Source organism: Diaphorina citri, unplaced genomic scaffold, assembly GCF_000475195.1.
Source record: "Diaphorina citri unplaced genomic scaffold, Diaci psyllid genome assembly version 1.1 scaffold3662, whole genome shotgun sequence".
NCBI classification, from domain to species: Eukaryota; Metazoa; Arthropoda; class Insecta; order Hemiptera; family Psyllidae; genus Diaphorina; species Diaphorina citri.
The window spans coordinates 1-14309 of record NW_007381062.1 but is presented as its reverse complement, the minus strand read 5'-3'; the positions used below and the strand labels follow the sequence as shown (position 1 = coordinate 14309).

The window sequence follows — 14309 nt, the reverse complement described above, 5'->3', positions numbered from 1 at the left end:
TAGACACTTATCTGAACTGCCTTCTTCTTCAGGTGAACACCGGTAAACCAGAAAAACCATCCATCCTAGAGCCTCTGCATGACGTTTCCATCACGGAAGGTGAAAGCGCCGTCCTAAGCGTTCAAGTGGGTGGTGAGCCGTCTCCCAAGGTGGAATGGTACAAGGACGGCAAACTCATCAAGGACCGCCAGATCACTTCAGAGAAAAATACACACACTCTGACGCTGATCCAGTGTAGCACCAAAGATAAGGGAAGATATTCGGTGAAGGTGACCAACAAGGAGGGCACGGTGGAGTCTGCAGCCAATCTGAATGTGGACCGTAAGTAGAACTTGATGATCACTCTAACCAGGTGGTATTCCACGAACGACATCACCCAACCACTTTTCTTTAACTGAGAGTTTTGAATGGCCAGATCCACACAGTGAGTTTAAACACCGTTTAAGTTAAACTCTTGGATTAAGTGTCTAATCTGATTGTTGGTTTATTATTATCATTATTATTTTTAAATCAACCATTGAGATTACTCAATCCAAAACTTAAACGAAATTTAAATTCGCTTTTTGGATTCAGCCACAAGATAGGTATTTCACCAAGGATATCAAAAAAGTCCCTTTTGTCTCTATGGAAATATTGAGTTTCTTGTCTAATGTTTGACCATTGATTTATACGTTTCATGGCAATAAGCGACTTATTTGAATCGATGATTGATTTCAGAGGGCAAAGCTGAATTCATCAAGAAGCTGGATGATCTTGAAGTCAAAGAAAGAGAAAACGCCGTCCTAGAAGTGGAAGTCACGTCTGACAAAGCTGACGTCAAATGGTTCAAAGTAAGTTCAAAACATGGAAATTACAACCTTGGCGTTTAACTTCTTACACGAAGTGTTTTTTTGGGAGATATCACTACTTTTTGCGTACTTTTTTCTCCTTTTCTCCCTCTTTTCTTTTTAATTATTACTTCTACAATAATTGATTAACCACTTGCTTGATCTCTTCCAATATTTTTTTTTTTTCAGGATGGCCAAGAAATCAAGACTAGCAAGAAGGTCACAATTGAAAAGAAAGGCACCATTAGAAAGTTGCTCATTAGAAACATATCAGTACACGATGAGGGAGAATATACTTGTAGTTTGCCTGATCAGGAAACCTCTGCTGAACTCAACGTTGTGGGTAAGTAGAATGACTTGTTATCCGGAGGACTGGTGTTCGAGTCCCGGTTATTGACATAAAAATGTTGTAGCGTCGAGATGGACAATTTGTAAAGGCGTTTGCTATTGTATTGTACTTATGTATTGACTACGTTTTTGTATGTTCTATTTTGTAAGCAAAAAAAGGCTCGTCCCATAAAATATGCCATCAAATCAATGAAATCTCCCATAAATATACTGTTATCAATACTAAATTGTGTCTCTTGGAAATTACTAAGTTTAGGTCGAGTGGATTGGAACACATCGCATGCCTTCAGACACACTCCATTTGTCAAGGGTGTAGATTTACCTTGCCTTTGGGATCAATTTAATTTAAAGAAACCATTTACTGATGTTGAGAAATAAATAAGAACATGTAAAAGGGCAACTTACGGAATTTGGTTTTGAAGTTGACAGAGTCACTTTCGATAGGTTCAGATGATCCTATGGGATTCTGCGCGACAAAAAATAAATTAATTTTCACCATTTTAATCTTTTCCCTAGAACTGCCACCAGAAATCTCCGTGCCTCTGCAAGACGTCAAGGTGTCTCGTGACGAGAAAGCCTCATTCGAGATCGAACTCACCAAGGGAGACGCCCTGGTCAAATGGTACAAGGACGGCAAGGAGATTGCCTTCTCTGAGAACGTCACGCTGAGTATAGACGGCAAGAAACAGAAGCTGATTATATTCAGCGCTGGTTTGGAGGATGCAGGAGAATATTCTTGCCGTGTAGGAGATACGGGAGACAAGGAATCCAAAGCAACGCTCACCGTTGAAGGTAAGAATAGAATGGAATATACCCTGTTTATACTGCTAGAATGGGGTCGAGTGGATTGGAACTTGGAACACATCACATGCCTTCAGGCACACTTCATTCGTTAAGGGTCTAGGTTTACCTTGCCCTTGGAATCAATTTATTTGAAGCAACCATTTACTGATGAGACTGAAAAGTTCCTTTACTCCCGCAGTCTAAACATATTCAAAGGAAGGGTTTACATTTACTTGTCTCAGGTCTCAATTCTGTAATTGATTTCCCTTGTCTATTTGCAGCTCCAGCAGTAGAATTCCTGACCAAGTTACCCAGTGTGACTTTGGTGCCTCATCTTGGGGACGCTACATTCCAAGTAGAACTTTCCAGTCCTGACATTCAAGTCAAATGGCTCAAGTAAGTATTAAGTGTTTTAGTTCGGGGAGCTTTCCATCTTTATGATCTCTGGGGTAATTATGCATCATTGGGTAGTGGTCTATCAAATGGGGGACCTTTTTTTTTAAAAAAAAAAAAAAATATATATATATTTTTGATCCTAAAAGCCTGTTCATTGTTCCCACTTGTCGTGAGTTTCATCCGATTTATTTCCCGTTTGTCCTGTAGGCAATGTAATTTAAATGACGTTCACACTACACACGACACGATTTTTTTACGAACAAGTGTGAACGAGCTTTAAATATCTCCCTCACTTCGTTTTTCCCTTACAAAGAAATTGTTTTTCAATATGTTTCATTTGTTTCATGGACACTCAATAATCTCTCTTAATTAGAAATCTTAGGCTAGGGTGTTCTAAAGTTCGGTAGATATATACCCGTTAGGTAAATATTTCTCATTTCGAGAAATAAAACGAAATACTTTACTATTTTCAAAATGGTTTTTTTATGACATCCACCTCTTTACTTGCACATAAATTGAACTAGTCAATTATTAAGTCCTTCATTATATCAAAGGTGGCAGAAACAATGCTCTTCACAAACTGTGGTCACTTCCAAAGTTACGTAAGATGATGGATGTATTTGGATGCCCTCTTTGCTTTCCCCATGCTGTCTAACCGCACTGTCTTTGTGTATTTTGGATAGATGTGTTTACTTCTGTTAATTCCATTCCATTAGGTGCCTTAACAATTTTACTTTGGCATTATTTTCAGTCTTACCCTTTTGTCAATATACGACGGCATTTTCAGTCCTAGTGTCTGGAACGTTTCCTTTTGTATGATATACGTAACCACCTATCAGTTAGGGCCAATGTTTAAATTGCAATACCTGTTTTTAAATACCATACACAATTACACACTAATCTAAAGTTTTTCTTTCCTCTCCCAACTAATGGTGTATGAAATTTTTGATTACCTCTTTCTGTTGTATTGTATGCAATTTTTCCCCTGGTATGTAAATTCATTACATATTATGTATTTATTATTCCTACTATTTTTCCAGCTCTTGGTAAATCCTAAAGCGTACCTACTTTATATTCAACCGAATGAGTTGTGTGTTGTGTGAAGTTTTCCTCCCTTTTGTTCGTAATGTCAGCATTGACTACACTTATAGACTCAAATTACATCCATTACATTGAAATGGGATCATTCTCTCACGAGGTTCATATCTTCGGTACAATAAATATGTATTACAATTCGGTACATTAATTATTTGAAGATTTGGGTATTGCCTTTCTAAATGTATCTACTGAACTAATATTATGTATATTTGAAAAAATCTCTAATCGTATACCTCCTCGCAGGTTCACCCGGTCAAGCCCCTCTATTCATCGAGCGGTTTGAAGAGAAGACCGTCAAGGAGAAGGGCACCATCCGCCTCATGGCCAAAGTCAAAGCTAGCCCCGCCCCCAGCATCGTGTGGTTCAGGAACAACAAGCCCCTGCTCAGCTCGCCCAAGAAACGCGAGATATTTGACGGGGAGAACATCATTCTGGAGCTGAAGGAGGCAGATTCCGAGACAGACGCCGGTGACTACAAGGTGGTGGCGACCAATGAATTGGGTAGCGCTACTCACGGCGCGCGGGTTACTGTGGATGTTGAGAAAGTGTAAGTGTTAGATATACGTTTCATATTGTCCTCACCTGTGTCCAGTGTCTGGTGTTTGTTGTATCTTGAGCTGTGGGGTCAAGTGGATTGGAACACATCACATGCCTTTAGGCACACTCCATTTGTCAAGGGTCCAGGTTTCCCTTGCCCTTGGGATAAATTTAATTTGAAGAAACCATTTACTGATGTGTCCACATAGTGGACGGCCCCCGATCAACTCGATCGATATTGATCGAAACCATGTACACCACCTCGACAACATAGATTCACCTCGTCAATCGACGGAAGTCGACGTGACGTCAACTGATGAGTTCCACATTGCATAATCAATCAAAAACCGGGCGTTCATTAAAATTCGTTCTTTGGATTCCCACGGGGGTTTACTGCTACATTAGACGCACGTGGTCTGTGTCGTAGCATGCCCATCCCGCAGTATGACCCTCATCAGATGGGCGATAAGAGACACAATACTTCCCATTTAGGTGCTGGGTCAACACCAGAAAGTAACTCGTTGAAATAATTGCAATCGAAAAACGAGTGCAAACTTTTCAGGAACGGTTTTCCTCTGTATAATTTATTTCGTTAAAATTCTTCTTGCTTCTATCTTGATTGCATTATATTTTATTGTTGTTTTTTTTTCTCAGGTTGAGAAGCCCGTAGAAACAGCGCCTGTTATAGATCCACCTCCACCGCCGGAGGTGTTGGTCAAGAAGGGAGAGGACCTGAAGATTGAGGTCCGGTTCAAAGCGCTGCCCCCGCCCAAAGCGGAATGGACGGTGAATGGAACTGTGATTGTGCCGTCTAAGAGAGTAAGTGAGCTGATGAGTGTTACAGCTAAATCCCCTTTAGGGGTGAGCTATTCATTTCTAATGAAAGTCACAACTTTGGGTCGGGGTTGTGTTTTCACTGTGAAAACTCAGTTTGATATTAATTTATTGATTTATTTTCTTTCGGGAAAACATAGGGCTCATTTTGAAATTAATTAAGATGAATTCTTTTCCACAATTGAAAATGTTGTTTTCAAATGTCGGGAACTTGGCGATTAGGTCATTCTCCCACTTGAAGGACAAGTCCTTACGATGGTGGGCTGCGGTTCAGGACAAGCCAATTAAACATGGCTAGAGACCATCACTCTGTTGTTTGGCAGAAAAAAAGATATCTTTTCTTCATTCGGCCATCACCATTCGGCTACAGCTGAGCCGCCACTTGTCCGTGACTAGGGCCTAGAAAGACGACCATAATTCTGCAAACTGAAACTCTGGACTTTTTGAATATCAACAATTTTGCCATTCAAATTAGCATTAGAGCCTATCAGACATTCAAAAGACAGTATATTGAAGACAAAGACGCTTTTGGTACCACAAAGCGTTTAAAAATGTTTTCAAGACATTCAGAAAAGGCTATAGGGAGTTAGAGTACATATATCGCAAGTAACAACCTTCATTTCTATTCCATTTAGGAAGAGACGTTTCTTGTCTAATGTTTGACCATTGATTTATACGTTTCATGGCAATAAGCGACTTATTTGAATCGACGTTTGATTTCAGAGGGCAAAGCTGAATTCATCAAGAAGCTGGATGATCTTGAAGTCAAAGAAAGAGAGAACGCCGTCCTAGAAGTGGAAGTCACGTCTGACAAAGCTGACGTCAAATGGTTCAAAGTAAGTTAACAATATAGAAATTACATCCTTGGCGTTTAACTTCTCATACATAGTGTTTTTTGGGGAGATATCACTATTTTTTGTACACTTTTCTCTCTTTTTATTTATTGATTAGAATTAGACAAATTAATTAGAGGTTAACAATTATCTCTTTTTCTTTCTATTTATTTATTTATTTTATTTTATAAGTTTCCATTTATTGGTTTTTCAGAACAATTCTCTCATCAAATAAATAGTTAACAAATGGTATTATTTCTTCAATAATTATTTAAACACTCACTTAATTTCTTCCAATATTTTCTCAGGATGGCCAAGAAATCAAGACCTTTGCAGATAATTCCAACTATGGAAGAAGACTCTGCCACACTAACCATCGTGAAATTCGAAGACAAGGATCTGGGTGACTACACCATCTCCCTCAGTAACGCCTTAGGTCAAGCCAGCGCTACCACTAAGGTCACCCTGTTGAGTGCCCCGGGTGCCCCAGACACACCTGAGATAGTGGGCAGAAGTGACAGTTCAGTGACCCTGCATTGGAGACCGCCCCAAGATGATGGCCATAGTCCTGTGACAGGATATGTACTGGAGAGCCATGACAAGGATGAATTCATGGTGTAAGTAGAAGTATTTGAGTAGAAGAGCTCCCTCAGCAGAATCCGGCCAAAATATCTTGTACACCAATAATTCAGTAAATAACAGCTAAGCTTTCATTCTTGCTGGCTTTTTCTCTTTATTACTTTCCTTATCCTATAGGAAGGAAAGGTCCTGTGACAGGATATGTACTGGAGAGCCATGACAAGGATGAATTCATGGTGTAAGTAGAAGTATTTGAGTAGAAGAGCTCCCTCAGAAGAATACGGCCAAAATATCTAGTACACCAATAATTCAGTAAATAACAGCTAAGCTTTAATTCTTGCTGGCTTTTTCTCTTTATTACTTTCCTTATCCTATAGGAAGGAGAGTAATGTAATCGGGTGAAATTTTCGATGGTCAGTTTTTGTGCCAAACGTGTTTTTTTAGGTCCCTAGAGCCTAAATTCGAAGTTTCAGCCATTGGGCCGTGTGTGTGTCTGTAAAGAAAATATCTCGAGAACGGTGAGCTAGAGACTTGAAATTTGGTACGAGTATGAAGTCTACAAATATGACAAGGATGCAACACGAAACTTTTGGTCAGGATGGGTGCAGCGCTTGGCGACATTTCGGCCACTCCTTGGAGGTTTTCGGCTCTAGTGACTATACGGTAAGAGATATCGAACAAAATAACCCCATTTGTTGTATTTTATAATTAAACATCTTCCTCCCCAGATGGAATAAGATCGAGACCACCTCCACAACGTACGAGGTGACCAAGCTGACCACCAAACACGAGTATATGTTCCGTGTAGCCGCAGTCAACGCTATCGGCACAGGCCCGGCCTCTCATAACACCAGATATGTCGTAGTGAAGGCCCCAGTGGATGCAGAGGCCCCCGTTATACAGGAGCCTCTGAAGGATAGTGTGGCCGGGTTCCAGAGTTCGGTCACCCTAGAGTGTGTCGTGAGTGGGGTGCCCACACCTGACATCAAATGGTAAGTGAAAGTAGCTAAAGGTGCTTCTACGTGGACTTTGTCTTTTACCGTATTTTTTTACCATTTAGCTAAGCCAAAGGATCGCTCGGTTTTCTTCAAATAATGCCGAAATCCATATATACTAGGGAACCTCACTTTTTTCATTTGTTTATTTATTTATTTTTTAAGAGGTTTGATAGAGGTAACTGCTAAGGTCTTATCGCCCCGAAATCGAAGAGAGAAGGGCGAAACAGGAAAAAGCCAGCCGTTCCGAGAACGAACCTTATCCGTTGAGGATGAAATCCGCTCCGGGCGGGAATTGAATCCGTGACCCAGTGGTTACAAGGCAGACGCGCCACCAACCAAGCTAACTAGGCTGGCCAACTTAAATTGAAAAGAAAGGAATTTAAAGATATACCTAGGAAAGTTCAGAATTTGCCTAAAATAAACTTTCAATTAATGAAACTAATCAAATCACTTTCTTCTCCTCCTTCTATTTCCAGGTACAAAGATGACAGTCTCATCAAGGGTCGTAACATCACATACGAGAACAATGTGGCCAGGTTTACCGTTGTCAATTGTAGTGAGTCTTCGGAAGGCCGATACACGTGTAAAGCCACCAATGAAGCGGGCACTGCAGAGACTAGCTGTACCCTTCTCGTACAAGGTAAGTGAACAGGGAGCACAGTCTGCAAAGGTGGTTTAGTGGTAACACCCGTGTTAGCCATACAGAAGTCCACCGCGTTCCCACTTGTCGTGAGTTTCATCCGATTTATTTCCCGTTTGTCCTGTAGGCAATGTAATTTAAATGACGTTCACACTACACACGACACGATTTTTTTACGAACAAGTGTGAACGAGCTTTAAATATCTCCCTCACTTTCAAAACATTCCCTCTAACGTTCAACCTTCTTCCGACGTCACCAGGAAAGGCAAGGAAATCAAGGAGTCGGCGCGTCACATCATTACAGCGCGTGGCACCCAGCGCAAGCTCGTTATCAAGCGAGTCACCCAAGATGACGAAACCGACATCGGTGTTCTCGCCCTCAACGTAAAGTCCGTGTCCAAACTGAAGGTAATAATAATAACGATAATGGTTTATTTAATGTAACTTAAAACTATCTCTCTTTTGTTCCTATATAAGTACCCATTGGTACCAACCTCAGTGGTATAGTGGTTAGCGCGGTGGACTTCAGATCTGGAGTCCACCGCGTGGTTCTGGTGGTTCGAGTCCAAGTCAAGTCATAAAATTTAGCGTAGTGCATTAAGCAGGGAACGACATTTGTGACAAGCATTCATGCTCAACACAATTCATTTTTTATAAGTACCCATTGGTATTAAGGAAGGGTTTACATTTACTTGTCTCAGGTCTCAATTCTGTAATTGATTTCCCTTGTCTATTTGCAGCTCCAGCAGTAGAATTCCTGAGCAAGTTACCCAGTGTGACTTTGGTGCCTCATCTTGGGGACGCTACATTCCAAGTCGAACTTTCCAGTCCTGACATTCAAGTCAAATGGCTCAAGTAAGTATTAAGTGTTTTAGTTCGGGGAGCTTTCCACCTTTATGATCTCTGGGGTAATTATGCTACCAGTCTGTCATTGGGTAGTTGTCTACCAAATGAGGGACCTTTTTTTTAAACCCAAATATATTTTTGATCCTAAAAGCCTGTTCATTATTCCCACTTGTCGTGAGTTTCATCCGATTTATTTCCCGTTTGTCCTGTAGGTAATTTAATTTAAATGACGTTCACACTACACACGACACGATTTTTTTTACGAACAAGTGTGAACGAGCTTTAAATATCTCCCTCACTCTCAAAACATTCCCTCTAACGTTCAACCTTCTTCCGACGTCACCAGGAAAGGCAAGGAAATCAAGGAGTCGGCGCGTCACATCATTACATCGCGTGGCACCCAGCGCAAGCTCGTTATCAAGCGAGTCACCCAAGACGACGAAACCGACATCGGTGTTCTCGCCCTCAACGTAAAGTCCGTGTCCAAACTGAAGGTAATAATAACGATAATGGTATATTCAATGTAACTTGAAACTATCTCTCTTTTGTTCCTATATAAGTACCAATTGGTACCAACCTCAGTGGTTGGACTTCGGATCTGGAGGTTGGTGGTTCGAGTCCAAGTCAATTCATAAAATTTAGCGTAGTGCATTAAGCAGGGAATGACATTTGTGACAAGCATTCATGCTCAACACAATTAAAATTCATTTTTCTATAAGTACCTACCCATTGTTATTAAAAAAAGATGAGTGTTTCACCGCCGTTTTTATTTCATAGCAATGAAATAACTGCTGCATTAGACGCATGTGGTCTGTGTCGTAGCATGCCCATCCCGCAGTATGACCCTCATCAGATGGGCGATAAGAGACGCAATACTTCCCATTTAGGTGCTGGGTCAACACGAGAACACCAGAAAGTAACTCGTTGAAATATTTGCAATCCAAAAACGAGTGCAAACTTTTCAGGAACGGTTTTCCTCTGTATGATTATCCGCGGCCCAGTGGTTACAAGGCAGACGCGCCACCAACCAAGCTAACTAGGCTGGCCAACTTAAATTGAAAAGAAAGGAATTTAAACATATACCTAGGAGAGTTCAGAATTTTCCTAAAATAAACTTTCAATTACTTAATGAAACTAAATGAAACTAATCAAATCACTTTCTTCTCTATCCGCGACCCAGTGGTTACAAGGCAGACGCGCCACCAACCAAGCTAACTAGGCTGGCCAACTTAAATTGAAAAGAAAGGAATTTAAAGATATACCTAGGAAAGTTCAGAATTTGCCTAAAATAAACTTTCAATTAATGAAACTAATCAAATCACTTTCTTCTCCTCCTTCTATTTCCAGGTACAAAGATGACAGTCTCATCAAGGGTCGTAACATCACATACGAGAACAATGTGGCCAGGTTTACCGTTGTCAATTGTAGTGAGTCTTCGGAAGGCCGATACACGTGTAAAGCCACCAATGAAGCGGGCACTGCAGAGACGAGAACAATGTGGCCAGGTTTACCATTGTCAATTGTAGTGAGTCTTCGGAAGGCCGATACACGTGTAAAGCCACCAATGAAGCGGGTACTGCAGAAACTAGCTGTACCCTTCTCGTACAAGGTAAGTGAACAGGGAGCACAGTCTGCAAAGGTGGTTTAGTGGTAACACCCGTGTTAGCCATACAGAAGTCCACCGCGCGAACCACTGCACCACTGAGATTTTGGTTGTAAATGGTTCAACAGGTTACTTTCGAGTGTTCTTGTGTTGATTTGGCCTTTTACTCATTAAGGTAATCGAGTATTGTGTCACTTCTCGCCCATCTATGAGGGACATTAGATGGTCTTTTGACTTATTTTATTATTTTTTTATCCCCCCCCCTTTACTTCTAAATTCTAGTTAATTCTATCTTTAGTTCCCTTTTCTGTCCTTTTTGTAACTACCATTTGTTTTGTAACTATCATTTATTGTTAATAGGAATTCTTATTGTGGTAAGCATAAATGCTCGTCACAAATATCGTTCCTCCCTAATACACTACGCTTAATTTTATGACTTGACTTAGACTCGAACCACCAACCTCCAGATCCAGAGTCCACCGCGTGAACCACTGCACCACTGAGATTTTGGTTGTAAATGGTTCAACAGGTTACTTTCGAGTGTTCTTGTGTTGATTTGGCCTTTTACTCATTAAGGTAATCGAGTATTGTGTCATTTCTCGCCCATCTATGAGGGACATTAGATGGTCTTTTGATATACTGTGACAAAAGACCCGTAATGTTTAACAAAGCAGCTGATTTGTTATTTCAGCTCTAGCCCCTCGATTATGTACTTTAGAATCTAAATCCATGACTGCCATATTATACTTACCGAAATCCTCAATTTTTTTTCTTCTTCACAGAACAACCCGCTATCAAATTTTGACATACTGTGACAAAAGACCCGTAATGTTTAACAAAGCAGCTGATTTGTTATTTCAGCTCTAGCCCCTCGATTATGTACTTTAAAATCTAAATCCATGGCTGCCATATTATACTTACCAAAATCCTCAATTTTTTTTCTTCTTCACAGAACAACCCGCTATCAAGTTGGTCGACAGCAATCTCAAATCCCAAAGACTGAGCGTCAAATCGCAATGGAAGGTGGAGGTCAAATATTTCGGCTTCCCACGGCCGGAAATTTCCTGGATGAAGAATGGTGCGGAGATCACTGACAGCAAAGCTTGCCGCATATTTATCGACGAGGAAACAAGCACGATTGCCATCTATAGTGTAGTGAGAGCGGATACCAGTACTTATACAGTGACTGCCACTAATGCAGCGGGCAGCACCAGCCTTGATCTCAGTCTACAAGTGTTAGGTGAGTCTTTTTATATTCATTTGTTCCCAAAAACATACAATTGAAAGATTGGAAATCAAATGGACATTCCTTGTTGCAAGAAGTGTTACACGGAAAAGTAAAATGGACATTCCTTGTTGCAAGAAGTGTTACACGGAAAAGTAAAACGGACATTCCTTGTTGCAAGAAGTGTTACACGGAAAAGTAAAACGGACATTCCTTGTTGCAAGAAGTGTTACACATTGCATACACGCAGAATTTTCGGGCTTTCATACAATTCTTAATGAAATGGACCATTACCAAGGTTTAATTCTTAAAAGGTTTTATTAATTAACATCAATGTCCAAGATAAGATATCTTGAGAGGGAGGGAGAGAGAGGGCGTATGTGTGTGTGTGTGAGAGAGAGGGAGAGAATAAAATAAATAATTATTCTGACCAAATTGGAAATCAATCCTTTGTAGCGAATCTTCTGTGGCAACGTACCTAATGTCCAGTATTTAGGAGTTATACTCTGTTTTAAGCCTCTACCGTAGGTGTATGCTAAAACTCTGAGACCCATTGTAGGAAACGTTTCTGACTTGAGTAAAATATAAAATAAATTGAGAATTTATTTAACGTTAGCTCCTTTGACTAGAGTCCAAGTCAAGTCATAAAATTTATCTAGGTGTAATAATCGGGGAACGATATTTGTGACAAGCATTTAAATATGCTTAACATAATTAAAAATTCCTTTTATTCTGACCACAAACGTGTCCAATGCTCCCTCAGGCTACATCATTCAGCAACAAGAGAAGAACAGTCTCAAGTTTACCAAGGTGGCCACGTTAGATCCCTCTACCCTACAATACACGGTGGAGAATCTAAGGGACAAGAGTGAATATTACTTCCAAGTGTTTGCTGAGAATTCGGTCGGCCTGGGACCGGAGGCTACTACCGAACTGGTTGCCCTGGCAACGCATGCAAGTAAGTTCGTCTTTTATGCAACAGCTTTCAAGGTATATCATCTGCAATTCTGCGGTTACGCATATCTACACTTTATGATCAGTTAATACTTTATTTATATCTCACTTGCCAGCTTAGTTAGCTTAGTTGGTAGTGCGTCTGCCTTATAAGCAATAAGCCGCGGGTTCGATTCTTGGAAATCAATCCTTTGTAGCGAATCTTCTGTGGCAACGTACCTAATGTCCAGTATTTAGGAGTTATACTCTGTTTTAAGCCTCTACGCTAGGTGTATGCTAAAACTCCGAGACCCATTGTAGGAAACGTTTCTGACTTGAGTAAAATATAAAATAAAATGAGAATGGAGCAGTTGCAATTGGGAAAATATTATTAATAAAAGGTCGATTCCTACGTAAAAAGTTGTGAAAAATTCGAAGTGTCTGGAACGTTTCCTTTTGTATGATATACGTAACCACCTATCAGTTAGGGCCAATGTTTAAATTGCAATACCTGTTTTTAAATACCATACACAATTACACACTAATCTAAAGTTTTTCTTTCCTCTCCCAACTAATGGTGTATGAAATTTTTGATTACCTCTTTCTGTTGTATTGTATGCAATTTTTCCCCTGGTATGTAAATTCATTACATATTATGTATTTATTATTCCTACTATTTTTCCAGCTCTTGGTAAATCCTAAAGCGTACCTACTTTATATTCAACCGAATGAGTTGTGTGTTGTGTGAAGTTTTCCTCCCTTTTGTTCGTAATGTCAGCATTGACTACACTTATAGACTCAAATTACATCCATTACATTGAAATGGGATCATTCTCTCACGAGGTTCATATCTTCGGTACAATAAATATGTATTACAATTCGGTACATTAATTATTTGAAGATTTGGGTATTGCCTTTCTAAATGTATCTACTGAACTAATATTATGTATATTTGAAAAAATCTCTAATCGTATACCTCCTCGCAGGTTCACCCGGTCAAGCCCCTCTATTCATCGAGCGGTTTGAAGAGAAGACCGTCAAGGAGAAGGGCACCATCCGCCTCATGGCCAAAGTCAAAGCCAGCCCCGCCCCCAGCATCGTGTGGTTCAGGAACAACAAGCCCCTGCTCAGCTCGCCCAAGAAACGCGAGATATTTGACGGGGAGAACATCATTCTGGAGCTGAAGGAGGCAGATTCCGAGACAGATGCCGGAGACTACAAGGTGGTCGCTACGAATGAACTGGGTAGCGCTACTCACGGAGCCCGTGTTACTGTGGACGTTGAGAAAGTGTAAGTGTTAGATATACGTTTAATATTGTCCTCACCTGTGTCCAGTGTATGGTGTTTGGTGTATCTTGAGCTGTGGGGTCAAGTGGATTGGAACACATCACATGCCTTCAGGCACACTCCATTTATCAAGGGTCTAGGTTTCCCTTGCCCTTGGTATCAATTTAATTTGAAGAAACCATTTACTGATGTGTCCACACTCCACACCATAGTGGACGTCCGTCGATCAACTCGATCGATATTGATCTAAACCATGTACACTACCTCGCTCAATCGACGGAAGTCGACGTGACGTCAACTGATGAGTTCCACATTGCATAATCAATCAAAAACCGGGCGTTCATTAAAATTCGTTCTTTGGATTCCCACGGGGGTTTTCCATTTTTGGCAAGATTGCAAGCTTTTTGTATCCTGTTCTATTCTATTAAATCCTATTCTATGTATTCTATTCTATTATATCCTACTCTATTCTATTGCAGAACGTTCACCAAGCGGCTCAACGCTCGAGTGACAATTGACGAGCGGGACACTCTGGTGTTGGA

The 14309-nt window shown here is 40.5% G+C and overlaps 2 protein-coding genes across 2 annotated transcripts in view; both read left to right on the top strand.

Moving 5' to 3' along the window:
- Positions 1-11606, top strand: part of LOC103520471 (titin-like) — a 13254-nt gene extending 1648 nt beyond the window's left edge. Inside the window, exons 2-17 of the mRNA XM_026831574.1 lie at positions 33-321; positions 718-830; positions 1017-1170; positions 1692-1967; positions 2240-2356; positions 3696-3931; positions 4644-4808; positions 5993-6273; positions 6964-7227; positions 7710-7873; positions 8139-8240; positions 8614-8728; positions 9066-9213; positions 9996-10161; positions 10260-10328; positions 11275-11606. Of these exons, the coding sequence (XP_026687375.1) occupies positions 33-321; positions 718-830; positions 1017-1170; positions 1692-1967; positions 2240-2356; positions 3696-3931; positions 4644-4808; positions 5993-6273; positions 6964-7227; positions 7710-7873; positions 8139-8240; positions 8614-8728; positions 9066-9213; positions 9996-10161; positions 10260-10328; positions 11275-11606 (2991 nt within the window). The remainder of the gene's footprint in view (positions 1-32; positions 322-717; positions 831-1016; positions 1171-1691; positions 1968-2239; positions 2357-3695; positions 3932-4643; positions 4809-5992; positions 6274-6963; positions 7228-7709; positions 7874-8138; positions 8241-8613; positions 8729-9065; positions 9214-9995; positions 10162-10259; positions 10329-11274) is intronic.
- A 1793-nt stretch (positions 11607-13399) lies between these two features.
- LOC113472032 (titin-like) lies at positions 13400-14303 on the top strand (the record flags this gene model as incomplete). Its single annotated transcript, XM_026831573.1, has 2 exons — positions 13400-13770; positions 14247-14303. Coding segments are annotated over exons 1-2 (284 nt in total), but the record flags the coding sequence as incomplete, so codon positions are not given.
- Between the last annotated feature and the right edge of the window lie 6 nt (positions 14304-14309).